The 25818-nt window shown below is 39.3% G+C and overlaps 1 protein-coding gene across 1 annotated transcript in view; it reads left to right on the top strand.

Annotated features, from left to right (window-relative positions):
• Positions 1-19900, top strand: part of LOC114464701 (semaphorin-3ab-like) — a 59488-nt gene extending 39588 nt beyond the window's left edge. Inside the window, exons 4-17 of the mRNA XM_028449171.1 lie at positions 2207-2326; positions 3122-3212; positions 3305-3424; positions 5336-5478; positions 5589-5703; positions 5818-5887; positions 9360-9504; positions 9596-9815; positions 10125-10216; positions 10331-10372; positions 10608-10765; positions 15570-15637; positions 15722-15873; positions 18864-19900. Coding sequence (XP_028304972.1) covers positions 2207-2326; positions 3122-3212; positions 3305-3424; positions 5336-5478; positions 5589-5703; positions 5818-5887; positions 9360-9504; positions 9596-9815; positions 10125-10216; positions 10331-10372; positions 10608-10765; positions 15570-15637; positions 15722-15873; positions 18864-19589 — 2262 coding nt within the window. The 3' untranslated portion in view covers positions 19590-19900. The remainder of the gene's footprint in view (positions 1-2206; positions 2327-3121; positions 3213-3304; positions 3425-5335; positions 5479-5588; positions 5704-5817; positions 5888-9359; positions 9505-9595; positions 9816-10124; positions 10217-10330; positions 10373-10607; positions 10766-15569; positions 15638-15721; positions 15874-18863) is intronic.
• The last annotated feature ends 5918 nt before the right edge of the window (positions 19901-25818 follow it).

The raw sequence follows: 25818 nt of genomic DNA, 5'->3' as shown, positions 1-25818 counted from the left end.
GCAGTGCTATTGTCTGTATTTGTGCATCTACTAATTAAATACTCCCTAGGTATGAGCTCTTCAGATTAGATCTTCAATAAAGTTGTTTTGTTCTGGGTGTACGACAAGATCAAGTATATAGTCATTTGATTCTTGTAGTTAAGTAGTTGGACCTCTGATTTTCCGATACATCACGCATTTACATGCTAATTTTGACTGGAAAATTGATGACTTCATGTTTAGAAAGTTTGACATAAATGGACCAGTATGTCCAATTCCACCCATAATTCCGTCTGTCTCATTCCCTTTGTGTTAAACCTGTGATTGAAAACACATGCAGAGCTTCATCTGAAATGTTTTTTTAATGGGTGTGATGAACAAGTAGACCAGATTAATATGACCGCACTGAAATCTGAAAAAGCTCTGGTATTAAGACTGGTTTAGTTGATGGTGTAATGACTAAACTGGTGATCATTTTACATGGTGACAATTCACGGCAGAAGCATCTACAATTACATGGCTGCGTGGGGTTTTGTGCAAAACGTGAGGGTGATTTGCCAGTTGGCGGTACTTAAAGCTTTAAAAAACAATGTTTTGGAACCATATCACACATTTTCCTAATATTATTCTTGTTAAACAGGTGTCTGAGGGTTTAGCATTGTGGCTAACGTAATCCCACGTGATTTCAGCCTAACCGTACCAATTTTGTAGATCATATGAAGCATATAAAATGCGTTTGGTACGATTTGGGGAAGTTTAATAGTCAGTAAAGTAATTTAAACATAGAAAGATGATGAAACAGAAACAAAACAGAAAAGTGTAACGTGACATTGGCGTGTCACAGCATTGGGTCAACCCTGAAATGGAATTTAGGTAATTTTGACACAATTAGACGCCCTAGTTAAGCTGTTAGCTTGGTTCTGTTAGCTGATATTCTGTTAGCTTAGCTAAACTGGTAGCTTAATTAACTGGGTGAGTTTAGTGTAATTAGCTCAGATTTTAGCTAGCCAAACTAGAATCTTAGCTTGTCTAGATTCTAGCTTGGTTGGCTCCATCTTAAGAGACAACTGTGGTTTGAACAAAACATAAAAATCCTAAAAGATGTGCATCAGTGCTTTGAGCATTCACTATTGTGAATAACACTAACTTCAAGTGTGTGGTATTGGTTAACTTAAGAATGTTACACTTGAGTATCTTGAGATTTGTTTTCTGTGCAACTTTTCTTTGTCCCAGCACATAAAGTGTGTCATGGCTCACCAGATTAGAATCATTCTGTTCCAGTACAACCAGCTGTTACCATTGCCAATAAACAGTAATAGATATTGAGTTTAATACCCAAATCTCTACCGAGAAATTTAAAAAGGCTACTTTCAGTGCATCAGGGATTTATGAAAAGTTGTAAAAAGTTGATAGTGTAATGACAAAAGGCTGTTTTCTGCTTGTAAATTTATTTCAATGTTGCCCTGGAAAATGTCACTGCCCCCAAATCTATTTATTTCTTGCAGGAGGGCCAATATCAAACCAAGATGTCTGTAAACAGATACATGTGTTAAAAAAGAGGGCTGCTAATTCCTGCATTTTAGTGTTCTGTGGCTCCAAATCCCCGAGCAAATGTTCTTTTATTTGTTAGGTGCAAATACAACATGCACACCATTTATAATCAGGCAACTCCCTGGCTAATTTCTTTAGCACATGTACCCAAATCAAGTTCTAACGGCTGGTACGCTCTTATATGAAGTGATCCTGCTGATTAGCATTTCTAATTAACAGTTTCTCACTGTTGGGATTTACTCTGAAGGCAAACCAAATACCTTTGCTAAACTCTAACATATGTGTCATGAAGGATCCATGGTAGATTTTGCTTATAGGTGGGATTTAGAAGAAGCAGACCAGCTTTTAAGGTGCTGTATCATTACCAAATGGAAAGTCCCTACTTTTAAAATGTTTCTTCGGCCCCTGCCTTCTCCAAGTCACTATTTTCTCAAAACTTGTATCATTATTTTAAAATGTCACCTCTGCTCCAAAGGGTACGACTTAATTTATGAAGTGTCGGCGGCAATTGGCTTCATGAGAATTCTGCTCTTGCCAGCTCTTTCATTTAAATCCTCATAACTTTCTCATGCTTAAAAAAACATCAAAAAATAAAATAAAACATGCTCAAGTCTTTATCGATCGTTCAGTGATTGATGATGCTTCTTTTGGTTTTTTGTTTTTTTTTTTTTTTTAGAAAGAATGTTCGAACTTCATCCGAGTCCTCCAACCATACAACCAGACACATCTGTACATCTGTGGCACAGGAGCGTTTCACCCAATCTGCGCCTATCTGGAAATGGGCAAGAGGGCAGAGGTAATGTACAAAGTATTTTAAAGCAAGTCTTTGTTGAATTTGATTAGCAACACTTGGTAACAAATGGTAAAATATCCTCCTTAGATAGATTCAGGGGTGGACTAGGACAAAAATTCAGCCCTGTCCAGACCAGCCCACTACATTATTAGCGGACACCATGTAGAAGCCGTTATTAAGTCAGTGATGCTCAACATGTGGCTCTTTATGTCTTCATTTTAATTATTATTCCCTCAGAAAACCTTAAAAGGGGAAAACTTTTAAACCCCTTTTGCTAATAAGTATTCCTTTTTTTTCCTATTTTTTAGTTCTTTTTGACACTTTTCTCCAATTCTTAACAAAAAAGTTTCCACTTTTCATCCAAATAAGCTACCTTTTGCCCAATAAATACCACTTGTTTCTCTTTTCTTCTACAATTTGCCTCTTTTTGTTCCACATTTTTGCCCTTTTTTTACTATTTTCTCCATTTAAGCTACACTTTGCCATTACATACCACCTGTTTCTTCTTTATTTGTCCATTTTGGTCACTTTTAACTCTTTCTTGCCACATTTGGACAATTTTTGCCACCTGTTACCATATCTGCCACCACTTCGTCCACCTCGTCAAAAAAGGGACCAGACCGGCCCACTTCGGGTCGACGGCCCACCGGGACGATCCATGGTTTGCCAGATGGCCAGTCCACCCCTGGATAGATTTGAGCTTTAAAAGAAGTGAAGAATCCTTTGTAATCTGAAACACAGGCTATAAATGTCTCTATATCATTGGCCTCGGCCTGAACTTTGACCTTCTCCCCGCAGGACAACATCTTTCGACTGGCTCTGCATTTTGAGAACGGCCGCGGGAAAAGTCCCTATGACCCCAAAATGCTCTCTGCCTCGCTTCTGCTTGGTGAGTGTAATCCCTTTATTTATATGCTTGTGTGGAAAATATACAGTGTTTGCTTTCTTTTTTTGCTTCTAACTGTAGTTTCTCGCTGGCAGATGGAGAGCTGTACTCTGGTACATCTGCTGACTTCATGGGAAGAGACTTTGCTATCTTTCGTACTCTCGGGGATCAACATCCAATAAGAACAGAGCAGCATGATTCAAGATGGCTAAATGGTAAATAATAATTCAAAGGTAGTTTAATTTAAACTCATAATCAATGGCACTGAGTGCTTAAAGTGTTTAAAGTTTAGCAGTTTTGGGTGCTCTTGGTAAAACGGGGAAGGAATGTGTCAAAAAATGGGGAAACCAGGCACTCCAAAATTGAAAAAATCAGAATGAAGAAAGAGACACTAAAAAGCCTTTATTACAATGGCCAGATCATTAAAAATCCAACATGTTTCGACCACGCATGGTCTTCGTCTGGATAATCATAATCAATGAGTTTGAGCATCGTAGAACTTTGTTGTCAATCCAACAAACTCTGGGTTTTTTTTTTGTTTTTTTATAAATTGCTATGTCTGAATTGTTCAATTGGATAATTTTAAATTGATTTATTGTGTTCTAGTATTTATTAGTTCAACTTCAAAAACTGTAAAGCCTACCTTTTAAAGACAAAATGACCTCTGAGCTTTTCAGCAGATTTGAATTCTCCAAAGACATCCATTGACATAGAGACATCAGATATCAGAGCTCATTTACAAACTCACAGAATCTTCTTTTAACTGGAAAGATTAGCACTGCTGCGAGGGTTACATTCTCTTTCGTCCGTCCAGCTATCTTTCACCACCACTGTGGACTAAAAAGGCACGAAAGGTCGTATCAGACCTTTCCCTCAAGCTGAGCCATCCCTCTTCTGTCTCCCTTTTTCTCTCAGAACTAATCCACTCTCAGCTGTTTTCCTGTGGTGGAGTCAAATTCCTACCAGTCCCCCCCTAAACCACAAACCTCCTCCACCCAGTTCGGGATTACAAAACACGGTTTTCTATAGCGCTGATTACCATGACGTATTAATAAAGAACGATGTAAGAAGGAGAAGTCATTGTGGCGTTAATCCCCATCGATCTTTCACCTTGTTCAAACAAACACGCTGAGGATCGTTTCCCTTCGGCTTGGTGAAATCCATTTGCTTTTCCACAAAGAGGGGATTGTAATTGCATGGATTACTGCAATGGGGATATTCTATTGAGCCTTTATCAACAATGCAACATGGTACTCGGATGTGTCAAGAGGGAAACCTGGGAAATGTATCTTTAATAGAGGGGGATTGTTAAAGGCTTTTGGTTTTCAAGGACCTGAATCATCACCTCCGTTACCTGTAAAGGCCATTTTATAATAAAGCTTCCTTTTGTTGGGAATATTTAGACTTAGATCCATTTTATTACCCCAGTGTTCGACAGCAGCTTGTTTTGGCATGTGATCACGCATGGATACATTTTACAAAGGTGTAGATTTAATTGCATTTTTATCACAACAAGATCATGAAGCCTGTGTGGGGTATATGTGATCCGTAGCAAAGGCCTTGCCCCACACACACACACAGCTCATATAAATCTGCTTCCCACTTTGGCCGCACTCTCTTTTTTCACAGCCACTCTATATCCTAAACAGCCATGAAGGTGTAACATGGCACTGCTTGTTTCTTTCCATTTAATTCTGAAGCTTTCAGACCCCAGGCTCGTTTTACGCGTGACGACGCCTCAACAACTGTGGCCACATTTCCTCAGCCTTTATGCCTCCAACACATCAAGAAATATCTCGGCCCTCTGACCAAGCCTGTCTGCCTGCCTTTGATTTTACCCAATGGTTTAGGCTGTGATGAATTTATTCAAGTGTTACCCAGTACAATCAGAGCCATGTGTGTTTGTAAGGATGTGGTTGGGGAAAAGGGGTTATGTTGGATTTGGATTTATGGCACTCACTCGAGGTAAAGTCAGATACTGTAATATCATAGTGAATGACTTCTATTACAAAGCTGTGACTGGAGAATCGTACAGGGGGATTGGTTCCAGTGGTGCGAGATATAAGTTAGAGGATAGTCATGATATGAGTGGTGTTAAAAAAAAAAATTCTCTTTGTTTCTTGTAGATCCCAGGTTCATCGGTGTCAACTTAATCCCTGAAAGTGATAACCCAGAAGACGACAAGATCTTCCTGTTTTTTAAGGAGAACGCAATGGATGGAGAGCACACTGGAAAGGCAACCATTGCCAGAATAGGACAACTGTGTAAGGTAACAACACGCCCAAAAAACACACAATGTGAAGTCAAAGTCAAATTAAAAGTATTCAGTGTTTAGATTTTGTTTTGTTGAGCCCACAGTGATGTGTCGTCTTGTTTCAGAATGACATGGGAGGGCACCGGAGCCTTGTAAACAAGTGGACCACTTTCCTCAAGGCTCGGCTCATGTGTTCAGTCCCAGGGCTCAACGGCATTGACACACACTTTGACGAATTACGTACGTTTCTACTCTTTGGTTTTTTTGCTCGTTTTTTGCAGATAACGCCCCCGTTTCTCTTTAAGTTCCAGCTTCAGACTCTAACCTTGAGCTCCTCTTGTGCTTGATTTTCAGAGGATGTTTTTCTCATGAGCTCAAAGGATCCAAAGAATCCAGTGATATACGGGGTATTCACCACATCCAGGTACGTTTCTTACTGATGACCTCGAAAATATGCCATGCGTGTCTTCTGGGTACTTTGGTGTCTTCCACCTTTAAAAGATGCATGCTAGGTACAGTGGTGGACAATAACAGAGTATATTTACTCATCTTACTTTGTGCATTCGGTGGTTTATAACGGTTTTGTAACATAAACACTAAATGCTATGGTTGTTAATGGAAGGTCACATAGTGTTATTCAGTTGTGCTACTATTGGGTAATCGTTGCATTGTTGAATAAATAAATATATATATATATATATATATATATATATATATATATATATATATATATATTCTATGTAAACATATTTCTATATTTCTATCCAATAAACTTGTTTCTTTTTTATTAATTATGATGATGAACAGTATGTTCAAGATTTTTAATTACTTTGAATACATTAGGGTTTTTTTTCAATTACTTCAGCACTTTCACTTAAGTAATATTTGATTAGACTTCTTTGACTTTTATTTGAGTAGTTTTAGACAAGAAGTATTTGTACTTTCACTCAAGTAATGAAATTGAGTGCTTTGACCTTGTCTGGCTAGGGTCGAGTTTAACTATATGGCTAACCTTGACCGATATGTGTTTTCCGATCTTTGTTGATTAAAAGTACCTTTACCTTTAAGTTTACTGTTATATTTTATGTGGCTAAATTACTTTTCCCCAATATCTTTTATATCCCTGCCCTACCTTAAGCCCTCATCCATTTACAATGACGTGCCATTATACAGGCGGCAGATTGTGCAGCCATCAAATTCCCAGACGGAGCTCCCATAATCCACTTACGAGTGTCTTACGGTTGCTTTCCCTTGCAATGCCAACCTTCCACACGTTTCACATTGGAAATTGCTTTTATCTGAACCCTTCATTCTTCAATACCTGCCCCCCTTTTCATTGAAACTCTGGCAGGCTTGTAGTTAAATGAGATTATGGAGCATGGGGGAGCAAGAGAAACATGATAGTCGCTTACTAGGAACATAGGCTTCTCCTCTGGCCAGCGCCCCAGTCATGAATGGGGTTTTCAGAAGCCGGGTGTGGCTCTATTGAAGCATGTGAAGAGGTAAAGGCATGGGGGCAAAGCGTATTAGTGAGCGGAAATGGCACAGATGGTGGCACTTATCATGATGATGGCGATTCATTTGCATTTATAAAGAAGGAGTTATTTTGTGTCCAGTGACGTCTCCGAAGCGTTTTCAAAGGAGGACAAACACTTCACCATCAATCACAGCTAATGATAAGACAAGCTGAATAGAACAGCAGTACAAGCTATCGCATGCTGACAGCCGCTTTGCTTCACCGGTTGGCATTTTTTCCTTTTCTGCACACTCACACATACACACTTGTACTCTTTAAAATTCAATTAAGGAGCATTGAGGAATTAGAGTGCTTTAATTGGTTTTCTAAGTGGCCGGTTCTCCGAGATAAATAGAGCAAATGTTCTGAGGGACATGCTTTTAATACCAATGCTTAATGAAGCACGACGACGCTTCCACTGCGTTTGCGCATTTTTCAGATGCTGACTTTTCCCCTCCATGTTTGCGTGTTCTTTTCTTTAACAACAAATATCTGAGTGTCTTTTTTGGACTCCCCAGAGTTAATTAAATTTCCCTGCTATTAACATTTTCAAATGCTAATCCATTCATCTTCCACGCTTTAGTGAGTACTGTTGACTGTGTGCGTTCCAGCCACGTCGCTAATTAGCCCGATACAGCTTCCCCTTTGCAGTCAGCCAAACAAAGGACGCCTTGAATCTTTTGAGGCATTTAGTTCCTGTGGTAGCGGGAGATTTTTGGTCAAAAGGAAAATAATCATTGCTAAAAAAATAGAATTAGGAATGTCAGTGGATAAACTTTTGGGCTTATTTTGAACTACTCCACTTAGCAAAGCCAATTTGTAAGCAGATCTTTACAAAGTGTGTGGTTAATGGTTTTGAGGTGTTTATGTACAGCAAGTAGCCAGTGTGCTTACTCACAGTCTCTAACGGGATTGTATGTCTTAGGATATTTATATGGAACTCCTTGATTGAAATGAGTCACGGTGGAATATTCTGGATGACCCCCCGATTGAGTATCAGTTGTCACTAAAGCCCCATCAATGTGCTTTATAAACCACATTGCTCGACCTTCCATGGGACCTTCCCAAAGCCAAATCCACCCATTGTGATTCAAGTATAAAGGTGCTCAAAAGCAGGGTGTGTGTTGTTTTCCATTTGTTGGTGATGAGCCCAAATTCCTGTCTGTTCTCAAGAGGCTGGAAGCAATCAAAGAGAAGTTTCAATCTGTCATTCCTATGCTTAGCTAATGACAGCCTTGCCCTCCTTGGTTTTTGCAGGATGAACGGTCATTTAGTTGTCTGTCTTCAGTATCATACAAACTCCTAATCCTGTCCAGTGACTGTTCATTCATCAATCCTGTTTATCTTCTGACATCCATGTTCGTTTCACCACTACACCCTTATTTTTTTATCCTTTGACTCATTTTCTCCATCAAGGAGGTAATATTTTCATCAACACGTGTTTTTTTGTTTGTTTGTTTTTTGCTAGTATAACGTCAAAAGTGCTTAATAGATTTTGACAAAATTTTAACCAAAGATAGACCTTATGCCATGGAAGATTCCATTACATTTTGGAGGGTATCTGGATTAATAATCAGAATCGGAACCAGTTTCAAAAATGGAAAAATTACTATTTCTCATATGCAGAAATTTCCAAAATTCCTATCTTGGTGGAGGAGGTAATGTTTTCACGGGCGTTTGTCCATCCGTCTGTTTAATGTGGATGTTTGCTAGCAGGATATTTCAAAAAGTTCTGAACGGATTTAAAACAAATTTGGTAAGCTGATAGACAACTTCAAAAGGAAAAACTACTTTGATTTTGGAGATGATCCGGAAGGTAGTGTAGATACAGTACCTCTAAATGTTTGCGCTCTCTGAGTGACTCAGTTATGTCAGGTTGGCTCCTTAAATACCCCAGCGGGTTTCATCCAGATCCGATGCAGGATGCGCATTTTATCACAATTTTTTGAAGAAATGGCGGTGTCCATACATTTTAACTTACTGCATCGTTAATATTGAGGTAGTAACTTCTTCCAAGCCTCTCAAGTGTGAATGATCATGGATCCATGATCAGGATCACTGATCCAGATAACTATCGATATCGGGCAGAGATTACATTTTGGTGCTTGGCGGAGGTTTGACTTAGTTACGTCAGGTTGGTTCCTTAAATACCCCAGTGGGTTTTATCTGGATTGGACTTGGGTTGCCCATTTAATCACAAATTTTTGAAGAACTGGGGGTGCCCATAGATTTGGACTTAGTGTATCGTTATTAATGGGGATAGAAATGTATTCCAAGCAGATCAGGATCACTGATAACTGCCAATATCTGGAAATAAGGATGTTTTGCGCTTGGCTAAGGTTTGTGCATTCATGCTCTTGTTCTCTTGTTTTCTCCACAGTAACATATTCAAAGGATCAGCAGTGTGCATGTATAACATGGCAGACATTCGAAGAGTTTTTCTTGGCCCATACGCCCACAGAGATGGGCCCACCTACCAGTGGGTGCCCTTCCAAGGGAGAGTTCCTTACCCTCGTCCCGGCACCGTAAGTGCTAATATTGGAGTTCCGCAACAACTGACTGAAATTACATATGTTGTACTTTAACAACTGAGCTTGTGCTGTTTCTCAATCTTAGTGTCCCAGTAAAACATTTGGAGGCTTTGACTCTACCAAGGACCTTCCAGACGATGTGATCACCTTTGCCAGGGGCCACCCTGCCATGTACAACCCAGTGTTACCGATAGGAGGCCGTCCCATTATGGTGCGAACCGATGTAGACTACCAGTTCTCTCAGCTAGTGGTGGACAGAGTGGAGGCGGAGGACGGCCAGTACGATGTTATGTTCATTGGCACAGGTAAGCGACTCCATGCAGATGTTAGATGTTGTCATCGGTTTGCTTTTGCTGTTAATTGTTTTTTCATGTTTGTCTTTTCCACTAAAAGCTTTTTGGTATTTTGTGAAGAAATAGCTCTGACGTAAGAACACGGTGCTTGGCAAGTTAAAAAAAAAAAAAAAAAGAATTCCTGGAAGCTGCTTTCAGAGTTTCACAAAATATTTTACAGCCTTGAATTTGTGTAAACCGTGAAAAGATCCAGCGATAAAATGTGGAGGGAAACTGTGTTTATCTTCTCTGGTTGGATAAACTTTAATGTTTTTTTTCTAGATATGGGAACCGTGCTGAAGGTAGTGACAATCCCCAGAGAAAGCTGGCACGACCTGGAGGAGGTGGTGCTTGAGGAGATGACTGTCTTTAGGGTACGATGTTGAAAATTGAGTGTTAAAATCCAATCTGTGAAACCCACCTCTTGAAAACTAAACAAGTCGTCTGCAGATGTGGTGACGATCGGTTTTATTTGTTGTTTTTTACAGGAGCCTACGACCATTACTGCCATGGAGCTGTCCACCAAACAGGTAAAATCCTGTTCTCACACCTCATGATTAATCCTCAAGTTATAGACGCAGCTTTGAGTCCAGTATAAATAACATTGCAGCAGGACAATCAGGGGTTTTAATCAAGCCCAGATTGAACGATGAATGAATGTTTTTAATGTTCCTGCTGAGAGAAAAACCCACAGCCACCCATGTCATCCACACAGAAACATTTAACCTATTTTATTTAACGTTCTTGTTGTTTTGGTTCCTACAGCAACAGCTGTACCTTGGCTCAGCCCTGGGTGTATCACAGATGTCTTTGCACCGTTGCGAGGTGTACGGGAAAGCGTGCGCAGAGTGTTGCCTGGCCCGAGACCCGTACTGTGCCTGGGACGGCGCAGAGTGCTCCAGATACTTTCCTACAGCCAAGAGGTAGGAGCATGATAGTCTTCTCTTTAACCTTTAGATTTCCTCAGCATTCGCGATACTTTTTAGCAGCATTGTATTAAAGTTATTTCATGTCATGAAGCCAGGCAGTCTACGCTACGGAACTGATTGTTATCCTGCATATTCTGCACAAAGGTTCAGTCCCATGCCTGCAAAAACAAGCCAAAAGTGTTAAAGATGGTGCCACAGTAAGCCTCTAAGGTTTAGAATTTTGAATATTCACAAAAAAGCAACAATATGTGCCACAAAAGTGCAACTTTCAAAAATGTTTTATCATCTTATTTTACAATTTTTGCTGAGTTGACACCAAAGTTGCTACAGCAAATCTTCAGACTGTCCTACACAAACCATCTACACAGATTTTTTGAATTTATCAAAAATTGAGCCTACAGTGAATACAATTTCTGACTGTAAACAGTATTGTAAACATATACTTGCAAACTCTTGCTAAATATATTTTCAATGTTCATTTGAAAAAAGTACAAAATTTTAGAGTCACTGGGTGTCAAACTCATTTTAGTTCAATACAGATCAGTTTGATCAAAAAAGGAAAACAAACATTGTCAACATTAATGCGCCCAAGTTTGCACTTCCAGTTATAGATTAGACCTGAAGCATGGAAGGCATCAACAATATCTTAGCAATAAGTGCCACATTTTTTGGGGAGATTTTGTAGAATCATTTGAGAAAAAAATGCATGATCCAAAACGGATGCTCTAAAGGGCCGGATTTGGCCCCCAGTCCTTGAGTTTGGCACATATGTTGTAGAGGATTTGGAAAACTTCCACATTTTATGTCATACCAACACATCCATGCTGCCTAGATGCAATATGTATAGTTTCTGATTTTATTCATGATGAGTCAGACTTCTTCCTATTCCTTTTTTGAATGTGTAAATGTTTTATTAAATCTCATTACTTTTGACTTGTTTTGGAAACTAACTGGTTTTGTGACATTCCTTTTAAGTTATATGTATTGTTTTTGTTTTTACTAAATTAAAGTACATTTTTGACAGCCGTTTAAAATTTGCATGTACACGTTAACAGCTGCTGTCTTGTTTTGCCTACAATTGCCTGGCCCCGACCCTTGCTGCGCAGCAGCTATAAATACACCTCAGTATTTGGTAGAGCACCTGCTACATACCGTTGCAGTTTAAAAAGCATATGCTTCAAGGTATTATGATACACAGCCTTGTTTATTTTAACTGAGAACTCCACTAGAGTGCAAAATTTAACACAGAAGCAGAACTTGCTCCAAAACTTCTAAACAAGGAAGCAATTTAAATGTGACACACGTCCAAAACAGTCATTAGATTTAGAAAACTTTCAAAGTTTGCATTCCGAAGAGTGTGATTCACCACCACTGGTTGAGTCCTGAGCCAGCGACAGTTGTTCTGGGCTGTGGTTCCATCACCCTGCAGCCCAGATTCTTACACACACAGACAAAAAAAACCAAAAAACACTAGTGACTATATACGTAAAAGCACACACCCCAACACACACACACACACATACGGCAAGCACGCACGCTAAATTATAGCCAACAGGAGCTGTCTGACCGCTTCACCCTAAAGCCAAGTGGTATGAACATACACACCCTCAAATTACCCTCTGCTGTATCCAGAAGGCTTAGGCTGACCACTGCGCATACACACACACTCATACACACACACAGGACAGTTCTGACTCTCATTCATCCCAAACTTCTCACACTGGCAGAAGTAGGCTAGTGGGTATCCTCCAGTTTGGCAGCGTTGCGTACGAGGTGGCACAGTCCATGTTTTAAGGCCAGGACTGACTGCAAATATTTTCCTCTTCCAGAATGAAAAGCAGACGCCCGTCCGTGCACGTGCTCAGACGGCCAGAAAGAAAGACAGGAATGTTAGCTCAGGAAATGTACTGAAGGATGTGTGTGAGAAAGAAAGAGGGAGAAAACTATAGGACCTAAATGCAGAGGTACTGAGTATATCAGAAATACTTTATGTATCCCAGGGGGAAATGACTTGCATTACAGAGACTCAAGAAAGAAACAAATAAGATTGATAAAAAAAACACTAAACAAAGAAAGAGAGAAAAACGTACATAATTAAGTAAAAGAATAAGGAATAAATACAAGTGCACACATTACAGTAGAAAATAATAAAATAAGATAAATAATAATAATACAAATGTACAAATATGATACAGATATACACAACAATCAAAGCTGTCAGGTTACAGTGATGAATTGATATTTATACATATCAGTAATTTTACTTGTACTTAAGTATGTTTCAAAAGAAGTAAAGTAATTATTTACATTTCTACAAACATTACAGACTAAATGATTATTTTCTGTTTCAAAATGATCAACGGACATATTTGTTTAGGAAAGCTTTTAAGTGTTTAATCTTGTGTAGTTTTATTGTGTTTTTAAATGTAGCACTTTGAGATTCCTTTGAACGAAAAGTGCATTATAAATTAAATCTATTATTATTATAATTATTATTATTATTGTTATTACGACAATCAACAAGCACTATGTAACCCATGGTGACAAAGCATCTGTTATTGGTGTTATTTAGGGACGACCGTGGCTCATTCGTAGAGTGGATAAATAACTGAAGGGTTGGGGGTTCAAATCCCCACTTTATCCGAGTCATTGTTGTCCTTGGGCAAGGCACTTTACCCTGAATGGATATGAATTGAGGTCAGAGGGGCCGTAGGCGCGAAATGGCAGCCACGCTTCTATCAGTATGCCTCAGGGCAGCTGTGGCTACAGTGTAGCTTACCACCACCGGTATGACTGATATGAGTGACTGGTGTGAATGAATAATGATTCCTGTAACTCGCTTTGAGTCTCCTCGAAAAAAGCACTCTATAAATCTAAGCCATTATTATTTTATTTTTCAAAGAATTGTACATTTTGACAAACTTTTAATTTTATACAGATGCCTTTGAAAAAAATAATTTAACTTCCAATTGTGCAAGAATTTCTCTTCCTTTTCCCCCATTTTTTCCTTTTTTCTTTGTTTTTTCCTTTTCTATTTTTTCCTATATTCTTCCTTTTTAAGTTTATACATGATATGTTTACTGTATGCAAAGGGAACTGTGGCAAGATTTATGACCAAAAAGTAATAGTAATATTTACTTTGAATACTATTTCATTGAGATACTTTTTACTTATATTTCAGTATTTTATTAATGACTTACATGTACTTAAGTACATTTTCAGTTACAGTACTTTTACTTGAGTAGGATATATCAGTTTTATTTACACCTCTGCCTAAATGTTTGGGACATACAGACGTTAGAAAAAAAAAAATGCACATGCTGAAATAGCTCATGTACACACACACACACACACACACACACACACACACACACACACACAACTGGATTGTATTATTTTTTTAACTACATATTCCTGTGTTTTATCTGAACATTTCCTTCCATCCTGGCCTTGCACTTGACTCATGCTATCTGAATTTTTACTGTGCACTCCAACTTTTTTAAAATGCTGAACAAAAAAACAAACAAAGCAAAACAAAAAAAAACATTTAGTCAGAAAAGCAAGTATCTCAAAGATCCTTACAAATCCTTGTAAATATCTAGATGACAAAATGCAGGGCTGCTTTTTACGAGCTGTTTCAAGGGCAAAACAATCCTGTTTGCGTTCCATTATGAGCACACATCACAACAAGTGTAGCAGGCTGTGTCTCATACCTCTGCCATTCTCTTTAAAAACACAGAAACACACTTTAACCAGGGAATAAATGTTTTACTTTTTAAATCTGCAAGCTAATCTAATTCACTGGGTAACACTGCCCCCTGGTGGTTGAAGCCACAAATCACATAGTACCAGCTCATGTGATGCATTCATTCACTTAAAGCAGGTGTTCAGGGGCCAAGCATGAGGTCTAAAGGGCCACAGATTTTAGACTGAAAAACCAGCAATTTTATTATTTAATGTGCCCTAGTTTGCACTTATCCATGTAAAAATGAAATGTAAAGTATGTAAGACACCAACAATATTCAGGTAATAAGCGACTGATATCTCCAGGATGTTCACTGTAATTTCCTTTATTTTGTGACCAATTTTTATTCACTTCAGGGACATTTTCTGGGGTAATTTAAGGACAATTGCAGGATTTTAAAAGAAATCAAGAGTTCTTGTAACAATTTAGGATTGAAATTGACTTCCATCATGTGATATAAGCATAAGAAAACTGTGGTCCATGAAAAAAAAAAAAAAGAAAAGCGAACCAGGTTGTGGAACAGTTTGTGTGTGGAAAAAAATAAATAAAAATGTCTGTATTTAAAGCAATTTAAACATAAATACATAAAATGTATCTTCTTGAAGCATAAGTGTTATTATATGTTGAATTTTAAATAGATGTGTATATATTTATGTATGTGTACGTTTGGACAGGTGAATGTATAGTGGATTACGTGAATTGTATAATTATAATGATGTATCCTTTTATAGTGTAAATAGGTGTACATTATAAGAAGATTAATGTATAGAAATAAAGTACAGTACTCAGGGTATTATTATTATTATTATTATTATTATTTTCTCATTGTGGTAAATTTACTGCTGTTTGTGTTCATGTTAAAAATAAAATGTAAATCAAATCAAATATTTTAGTGAATTTTTGGTATTTGGATGGGCTGAGATATCTACAACTTAATCAGCTTGTGATTTACACAATGAATCATGTTTTTTTCTGTCATTTGCTTGACGGGTCAGATTTGGCCCCCAGACCTTGAGTTTCACACACGTGACTTTGAGTTTAATTTATTCACAGACGAACCAGACGTCAAGACATCAGAAATGGAGATCCTCTCTCACAGTGCTCTGACCTCCAGCATCATGGTACCGTACTACATCACACAGGCCTACACACACACACACACACACACCTGACCCCACTGCCTGTGTATCCCTGGGTGTGATCAGATGATGTGGATGGAGAGGGAGGAGCCAGTGTGGAGGACAGGAGTGTGTTTGGTGTGGAGAACAGCAGCATGTTCCTGGAGTGTAGCCCCAAGTCCCAGAGAGCTCTGATCTACTGGCAGCTGCAGAAACCCAACGACGATCGCAAGATTGAGGTGTGTGCTTCACACTCACACACACACACACACACACACACACAAACACACACACTATACCTTTAAATACTGTCGTCCTCAAAGACACTCACGACATCTATGGAGAGCAGAGATTTGTAGCTTTTATCACATCAGGGGCCACAAACGTGTTTGTCTGATCTAAGGGCCACATTGTCAACATTCATGATGACAATTAGAATAATAACCAACCTTAGCATTAATACAGGGAACAACAATGAGTTTCTGTGAGTTCTTAGATTGATTTTGCGTTTTTCTGTCATTCTGTATATGTTTGTTGTTGTTTTGTATATTATTATTTGTCATCATTTTGTTTATTTATTTAGTAGTTTGTGCTTTTGGGGCCTATGTTACGAAGCGAGATTACCTCTTATCGTGCTAACTTCCAGGATTTAATCAGTGTGTGCTAGAATATGAAGCTCACTAATGTTTTACGGAGCTAAATCACCATGGTAACTTAGGCTGAACGACTAGCCTGGTCAGGAGAAGTTTTTGCTCTGGCTAGGTTCTGAGCGAGTGCTAAAGTCCCGCCTCCTGACCAATCAGTTCTCTTGGAAAGCGAGCTGTCCAATAAAAGGTGATGTGTGAACACTCTAATTTTAAACTTAAGCTGAACACCTAACCTGGTCGTGACCAGATTATGAAGTGGATCAGATCTGAGCAAGTATTAAAGCTCCGCCTCCTGGTCCGCTGCACTGTTGCTCTTTGCTGTCATCATGGATTTAAATTCATTTGTTTACAATGATAAGCTGTCCCTCCATTGTAAATACGGTCGCTCTGCCAGGTTCTGCATTGATTGGTCAGACTCTGCAATCTCCACCCCTTTTATGTGTTTTATCGTGTTGTTATCGACCGTTGTAAGACAGCTCCTCTCTGACGGAGAATGTTTGGTTAGTTGAAGCCCACTAATGGAGATTAATCCAGGATATAATTATCTAGATTCATAGCATAGGCCCTTGGAATCATTTTTGTGTATTTGTTTATTTTTGTAGTGGTTTTGTGTGTTATTGGAGTAATTTTCGGGGGTGGGGGGGTTCTTATCCTTTTGAGTATTTTTGTTGTTCTTTTGTTTATTTTTTTTGCAATTTTGTGTTTTTAGAGTAATTTTTAGTTTTATGTATTTTTCGTGTCATTTTGTGCTTTTGGAGTCATTTTTGTTTATTTCTGTTTTTGCTTTTATTCATTTTTAGAGTCCGTATGTGTATATTTGCTTTTATTTTGTGGCCCCCTGGCCACCAGTTACCCATGTCTAGAATAGAGGTTCCTTCAGACATAACGCATTTCTATCCATTAGTGACCTCTGACTTATAATCTTTTACCCCTCATCGAAACCCGTCAAAAGCCCAGGGTGTGGATGTTTGGATTAACTTGTGACCTTTGGAAGTAACCGATGACTTTGCAAGTTTTCATCCTGCCTGTATTTTTGTAGCAAGGCGCTCAGGGAATATCGTTTCTAGATCAGCAAGAAAGAGAAATATGAGCCAAGGAAAGAATCTGATTGAAGTTAGAGATTGAAGACTCCGAGAGTTTATCAAATGGAGAAAAAAGGGTTTCATAGTTGTTGTTTTTTTTTTTTTTGGGAAGATCTCCTGGTAAAACAATAGTTTCCAGCTTCAGTTGGGTGGAGTCACCTCTACATTGGGTTTGACAGTTGCATTATTTTGAAGCTATTGGTCAATCTTTTAACCCTCCTATTATCCTTGGGGTCAATTTGACCCCATTCAATGTTTATCATTCGAAAAATAATAGTTGACTTAATTTAAAAAAACATTTTTGCATGAAAGACTGATCTCAGTATTTTCCACAATGAGACATACCATTTGTTGGGTAATTAAGCGTTTTCTCTATGTATTGGGATCAGATTGGTATCGGCCAGTAAGAAACACCAGAAATCGGTATTGGAGGTGAGAAAAGCAGATTGGTTCATCATTACTTTCTATAAGTCTTCACTGTCATCAGTTTTAAAGGTCCAGTATTATTCTGTTTTTCACCCATTTCCATCATGTTTATTTTCACAAACTTGGCTGTTTTCTGGAGTTTTAGCCCTCTGAAAAGTCAATTTCATGGCACTTCTAAAAACAGGCTATTTTGGGGCCTTCATGCATATGCACGAGTGGGCGTGCCTATAGACGCACACTTCATTCCTTGCACTTGCGAGGGTCAGCTATCACCAAAGCCATTTTCTTTTGCTATCCACACACTTGTTTTCAGGCAAAAAAAACTGCACATTAGAGTAAACACATGGCTATTTAAGCGGCTATTGTGATTGTGAGTCTCAGCGCTTCAGGGTTTGTGTTAATCACAGCAGCAGCGACGGCAGCAGAGTAAACTGTTCGCTGAGTCATCTGCTTCAAACATTCAGTGGAGTGTTAAGCTGCTAAGATACTTTCTCCTAACCGCAGAACTTGTCCATTTAAGGTGATAATCTTTTTTTTTTGTCCAACCGCTGCATCGTATTGTGTCACAAACCTGTCAGATCATGTCAAAGGCTATACGAGGCGGCATAACGGCTACTAAAAGTGGAACTGCTCTGGGTACTACTCCGTGGCTGTCCACTGCTGTTCAGGGAGGGGTTAGATGCAGAGAACACATTTTGTGTATGTAGCTTTACATATGTGACAATAAAGATAATGTATATTCTATATTTAACCGCAGTGTTTGTTTTACCTGTGGGGCAGTTAGAGAGAGAGGAGCTCACATTCTTATATAGGGTAGGAAGAGCCAGATTAGTCAGGAGGAGGAGTTTCCACGATGTGATGTCACAACTTGAGAAAAATCCAACTCGCCCATTTGGAGTTGATTTTTTACAAAATGTGGAAAACCAACGGAGGGAGGAAACAAAACTTTTTCAACTGTGGCCCTCTGAATGAGGCTAAAGGGATGTACATTACTGTAGCAAAACCATTATAAAGTGAGTTTTTCATAATACTGCCCCTTTAATGACATTTCCCTCATCTCTTTGTGTTTTTTAGATCAAACTAGACGACAGAGTGGTTCATACAGATCAGGGTTTGCTGATTCGCAGCCTGTCCCAATCGGACACTGGTATCTACCACTGCCAGGCTGTGGAACACGGCTTCATCCAGCCTCTGCTGCGCCTCAACATCCAAGTCATTCCCACCCAGAGACTTGGCGACATCCTTCCTGGAATTCCTGGTGTGGGCGGCGGCACGGGTCACTCAGCCAAGCACAGGGTGTGGTACCGGGATTTTCTGTCTCTCTTGGATCACCCTGAGCTCAATAGCGTGGAAGAGTTCTGTGATCGAGTTTGGAAGAAAGAGCGTAAACAGAAGAGGGTGAAGACCCCCAGTGGGAAGAACCAGGACAAAACCGACAGCACCAGTGGGTCCATCGCTGCATTGCGACCCAAAGCTTTGGCACCGAATGCTCAAAAGCAGCAAGCAAGTCCCCCCCAAAGCAAACCATGGCTTCAGTCTGGTTCTCCAACAGTAGAGGGACCCACGCGGGGCCAGGGGCCTCAGAAAGCTCAACCAAACCTGGGTATGCTGAGCAACCCAGCAGCTAGGAGTAACCAGAAATCACAAAACAGCCAGAAGGGGCCGATAGGGGGTTCTCCGGTGGTGGGGGGACCTCGAGCGAACAGCCAGCATGCGACAAAATGGAGACGGATGCAGGAAAACAAGAAGGGACGCAACAGGAGGACCCATGAGCTCCAAAGACCTCCGCGAAGTGTTTGAGAGGGGGAAGCACAAAAAAGTAGGAGATAGACAAGCACAAACCCATGCACAACACCGTCTATTCATTGTGTTCCCAAAAGTCCGACGACATCCTCATAACAGCCGCCTGAACTATAGGGTCTCTCATCCCAACAACAACAACAACAGTAAAATGTTTTTCTTTCTAAAGACAGATCCAGAAATGCACATACCCTGTGAGAAAAGATGAGAGGACTGGAAAAACTGGAACACGTCCCGTTCAAGTGTGAGGACATGTCCGGTTGCCTGGGATACCGCCTGGCAGACGCTGCAGCCCCCTGTACATAAGCTACAAAAAAATAGACTTGGAGAAACAATGTGGAGGCGTCTGTTTGAAAGGAAATGAACGTATTAATATGTGGAGAGTCCAGGTGTGGGGACTTTGTCAGGAAGCTGCTGCCCTCTTTCCTCCGAGCATTTGAACTCTGGCCGAGTGTTTGGAAAAAGACTTTCAAAGCAGACGAACTTGGAGCTTTCTGTGGAAAACAAGCCTGGAAAGTGAGAACCGGATGAATGACAGCTAATGGCACTCGTAATGGAGTAAATACGTGTTGTTTAGGATCAAATTGAAACATTCATTCACAAAAAAAAAAGAATATTACTTACAAATTGTACAAACTGTGCTTGGCCTGCTCCAACGTGGCCGGCTAAGCATCGTGCATGTTGTTGTCAGTCAATGTTTTAATAAGCTAGCTATTTTATGGAATACTAAAGGATTTTTATGGGGTGTTTTTTGTTTTTGTTGGGTTTTTTTTACACTCAATTTAGGAAAGAAATGTTACATTTTTTCTTTTATTTTGGCTTTCCTTTCCAAACCAGCGCTTCTGTTACTGTTTTCGGGGACATAACTTGCAGACAACAGAGACATTATTGTGCACAATCGGTCAGTGTTTGTTTTGTTCAATGGATTTTCCGTTCAGAAAAGGATATTTGAAAAAAAAGAAAAAGAAAAGAAGTGGTTATTTGATTTTCATTTTAAATTTGTTTTTGTTTTTAGAAACAAAAACAAATAAAAAAAAATTATGCAAAAAAACAAAAAAATGGATCGAGGGGAAGTTACTGTTTTCAAAGTAAGAGCACTTTTGGGGACGGTGCTGTTTAATAGTGTTACAGAGGTTCGTGGACAAGGATCAGTATATTGTTTTTGAAACAATAAAACAGTGTATCTTGGGGAAGAGGACACGATTGCAGAAAAAGCTGAAAAACAAGGAGGTTTCTGCAGATGACGAGCTGTTTAGGAATGTCAAACATCATGATAAAGTAAGATTCCAAAGTCGATTTAGCCTGGGCGAGGGGAACCACAGGTCTTCTAACACACCTGTTCCCAATCAGGGGTAAGTGTACTTTTGGGGGTACTTGAACACATCTTAAAGGAACATATAAACATTTGTCAATTGCAATTTTCACATTTTATGACACATTTTTACATGCACACAGACATTTTCCTCATCCATCGATATTACATTATGGCACAACTCTTTAAAATATATCAAACATCTAAAATGGACAAAACATCAGAAATAAATGGATAAAAGGCTTAAAGCTGAGGTTAATGTTGGACACAATAAAGTGTTTAGACACAAAACCAAAACTAAAGGGGGCTCGCAATAAGACAGTAGGGATAAGGGGTACGTGTCACAAAAAAGGTTGGAAAACGCTCGTCATTTTGTTTTTAGAATCAGAAAATGAAAATCAAAAGCAAGTCTTTTTTAAATAAATATATTCTTTTTTTTAAGATAAATCCTTTGACCAAAACATCCACTGACCAACCCATGTGCTCCCATGAATTCAGTGTAAGTTATTCTGTTCTGTCACGTTCTCTGGGGTTAAAGTATGGACACAAATCCCCTTTTAAGTTCTATACTGAAAACCCAGTGTGAAATGAGACTGTTTGTTATTTTTGTGTACATATATACAACAATCTTAACCCTCTCTGTATATACAGTACATATAGAGTACAAAAACACCACTTGATTATTATTTATTGCTCATTTTTTTTGTGAAAGGGTTGCATTTATTTTTGATATTATGTCTATTGTTTTTTTTTTTGTTTTTTTTTTTTTTTGGCTCATCAGTATATTGGAGAAAACAATGACAACAAGAACAACTTTGATGGACCAACTGGGTGAAATCAATCATCTCCCTTTGTTTTAGTGGGAGATGTATGAGTTGTACACAAAGTCGATCTAAGAGGGGTTCACGCATTCGTCTACCTTTTTATTTCAGGGCTGAAATAAGCACAATTTTGTCTTCTTTGTCTTTCGAGAAACCGTTTTTTATTTGTCCAGATCCAACCATGTCATCTATAGCTAATGTGTGTAAGATAAGTCCCCAAACTAAAAAAAAATAAATAAAAAATAAACCTTAGCTGTGAATCTCTGTAAGAAATAGTGGAGAAAATGTTAAATCTAGTCTGAGGAGAAGACACATTGTACTGCATGTGAATGCTACCTACAGTAAGTGCATCTTTTTTATTGTCTTTTTACTTGTTCTGTGTGAAAGCAGATTTTTATTTACTTTCTCCCTCCCGCGAGCAAGGTGTGAATCACGTTATTCATTTTGCCAAAACAGTGATGATAACTATTCACTTTGACCTCGGCCAAAATTATCCAGAATCCAAGCTGCTTAATCTTGAAAAGATGCCTCCTTCTGTCACCCTTGCCTCTAAACACTTCTCAAAGGGTAACGAGTCGATGCAATAAATTAGAGCAGACAGTGTTTGGAGCCAACACGTGTGTGTGTTTGGGCTCTCCCTCTGAAATGTGAGAGAGCTGAAAGTTACTGGTGCTGTAACACAGTTCTTCCTGGCATGCATTCAGTTGTCTAAATAAACATCTCCTTTACAAAAGAAAGATTTGTTTGTTCTCATTCTCACTGTCGCCGTTCAGATGATACAGAGTATGGTTGGGTTCGAAATCGCATTCTATACTCGTACTAAGTTAAAATCAGTATGTAGTGCATTGATGTTAAATAGTATGAAAAGATTGAGTGTTAGAATCCGAATCAGAAAGAATCAAAATCAGAAAGGAAGTTTATTTGCCAAGTGCAATTTAAAAACAGTACAAGGAATTTAACTTGGTAGTTGGAGTGAAAGAGCACATATCAACACACCAGAGGGCGGCCATTTGCGCGCCCTCATATTTAGATGAACAAGTGGGATAAAAACAATGGGAGAGATTAAGTGGAAAAGGCCATTTTTATACTGAGTTCCCTATTGGAGAAAATAGTACAAATATAGGAAAAAAAACACTCAGCAGACATGTATTAGCAGGGAGACGAAGACATAACACTTGGGGGGGGTTAGGTGGTTCGTTGAGGGTAGGGGTAAGGGCGAAGACGGGGTAGGGTATCTAGCCACTGGATGACGCAAGCGTGCCGGCACGGGCATGTAGCGTCTGGCCGCACCACAGGCTCATCCCAGGCACAAAGGGGGGAGGGGGCGGGACGTTGGCTGATGAAGGTGTGGGAAAGTAAAACCTCATTCCTGAAACAGTCAGATGTGGTGTGGCGGCCTTGGTGGGCCTAGTTCACGAGATAAGAGTTCAGGTGGAAGGGAGGAGGGGGGAGGTGTAGGACAGAGAGTCCTGTCTGAAACTTCCAACGGTGAAAATGAGGCATTGCATAATGCATGTGGCGGGAATCCAATGGGTGATGAAAAAATATATTTTCTTGGCAGGTCAGCACATTATAACCTTGAGTCTTTACTGGTCTCCGTGATAATTTTCTGGCTCAAACATCAGGTGGCCGGGCATTAGACCTTTCCAATCTCTCCAAGATCGATTCCATTCCCCGCAAACGTTCTAGAGTGGCATCAAGCTTGCCTGTGAGTTCGTTCAGCGTGACAGTCTGAGAGGTCGTAGCCCGGCCCCATCCTTCAGAAATGACTGGCAACCTTCCCAAGACGGCCGCCAACAAAGCACAGACTTGCCTATAAATCAGGAAGCCGCTGGGCCCAATGAGCAGCAATCCTGTTACCATGATTTTGATCATGTATAAATCTTCGACGTCCTCCACAGAAAGCATAGTCAGGCATACGATCTTCCACTGATCAATAGCATTAAAAGACCAATTCCATAGTTAGCTTAGTCTTTGAAGTCTGCAGAGAGACTCTCCTGAGACAGAGCAGACAGAATGGTCAGATGGGAAAGAGAGTGGGAGGAGACAATGTGACCACCTTTGTCAAGTAGCAATAGGACCAGGATGTATACTATGTCGAGAATTTTTCTAAGTATGCACGGTGTGCACGCTAATCATACTCAACTGCCCCACGATGTATTGCTTTGACGTCATTTGGAGCCAGAGTCTGCGCAGTATTGTCCGATGGGAGGAGCCCTGTAACACGCCCCGCCCATTTAGCGTACTGCCCTGATGACTTGCGCAGTCCCGGCTAGGCCACGAACTTAAGTATCTCTCCCACTGGAAATTCTACCAACGGCTTAAAACAGTTTACTGCAGAACAACTCATTTTGGCAGCTCAAAAAAGATGAAAAAAACTGAAGCTAAAAATTAAATAGCGTCTCTGCTTTTCTTCACAACGTAACTGCTATTCACAAAGAGAGCTACGCTAGACCTGAGGCTGTCAATCATCGTCATATAGTGATGTAAAATCCTGTTTTTCAACCTCAAATAACTTGTTTAAAACAAACTTCACATAAAAATGAGCACCTGAACACAGCATAGGGTGATAATAACTAATGATCGCAGCAGAGTTTAGGTTTGGAAAAACATTATGTGAGGAATATTTTAACATTACAGTTTGACCCACATCCCATATGTTATCATTGAGGAGGCAGGGTTTATGACCTATACTGCAGCCAGTCAGCAGGGGGAGCTCTAAAAATAAAAGCTTCACTCCACCAGGGAGCTTGTCCGTTTCTCAGCATGTCTGCTGTAAATCCCCGGATTAGATCTTGCTCCGTCCGTTTTACTGAGCATGCAATCAGGGGAAACTTGTGCGTACTCTACCAGCTATATTTCCCAGCATGCACTTCGAACACGCGCATGATTTCTTTATTATTATTACCATTTTGTAAAAGAGTTTTTACCTTTTCTTCTTCACTTATTATTATTATTTTTCAATTATTATCATTAATCATTGAATTAATAAATGTATTTATCTACTTCATCCTTGCACCATTAGTAGCCAACTATTAAAAACAAGTAAATGGCCAATAATATAGACCAGGGGTCTGCAACCTTTACTCTCAAAGGAGCCATTTAACCTCATCTCACCCCAAATAAAGTCCTCCTGGAGCCGGAAAAATACCGCCTCAATGTATACAATACAGTGTATTCAATTCTATACAGTTAAAATTATATAGAATAATGTTTGATTTAATTTGATTTGATCAAGTAAATGGCAACTTAAAAACAGTTTAAAATAAAATAAAATGAATTGACATAAAAAAAATAACAACAAAACCATGTCTTGCATTTTCAAATTCTTACGCATTTCAGTTTACATGAACACAATTTATATAAATAATATTTTTTATGTTAATGTATTTAATGTATTAATGCATGATCATGTGATCAACACATGCTAATTGCTAATTTCTTGCCACACATAAAACATGCATATTTAACCGGCACATTGGTAGTTAAAATAATCTGTTCTCACACAATTAAAATCTCTATTTTCTTCCAGAATAGTGTTTTTGTTGGTTTAGTTTCTTACCAGGAATTTAAAACTTAAGGTTAGCCACAGGTGCAGGAAAGTTGATGGTCTGTAGATGTTGCAGGAGATGAAGTAGGAATGTGCACAACGTGATTTATTTTTAAGTTAACAAATTGTTATATCATGATTTGATTTGTCATTAATCATTAATAGCCTCTGTAAGAAAACTCTTTATTTCAGTATTTTTTTAAAGCTATATGGAGCTATATGGCAAAGGACTCAAAGAGCCACATGAGGCTCCAGAGCCGCAGGTTGCAGACCCCTGATATAGACCATGATAGCATACTCCGACACAGTAGGTGGCAGAAAACTAAAAGAAGAAGATACTGAATGATCCAGCAGAGGGCAGTGTTTTCCACTCTGGGCCTTTGCTTTAACTGAGCTGTGTGTAGTTGTGTGTCTCACTCTGACAAACTCTCAGTTATTACAGCTCAGCTCGGATGGTAAGTGCTGCTGTTGCTGTGAGTGTGTCAGCAATCACACTCCTGCCCTCATGCTTCACACGTGCTTATGTTGCCATGACAACTGTCTGTC

The sequence above is a fragment of the Gouania willdenowi genome, chromosome 6 (assembly GCF_900634775.1).
Source record: "Gouania willdenowi chromosome 6, fGouWil2.1, whole genome shotgun sequence".
NCBI lineage: Eukaryota > Metazoa > Chordata > Actinopteri > Blenniiformes > Gobiesocidae > Gouania > Gouania willdenowi.
The sequence above is the reverse complement of the archived record's forward strand: the minus strand, read 5'-3'. Positions and strand labels throughout refer to the sequence as shown.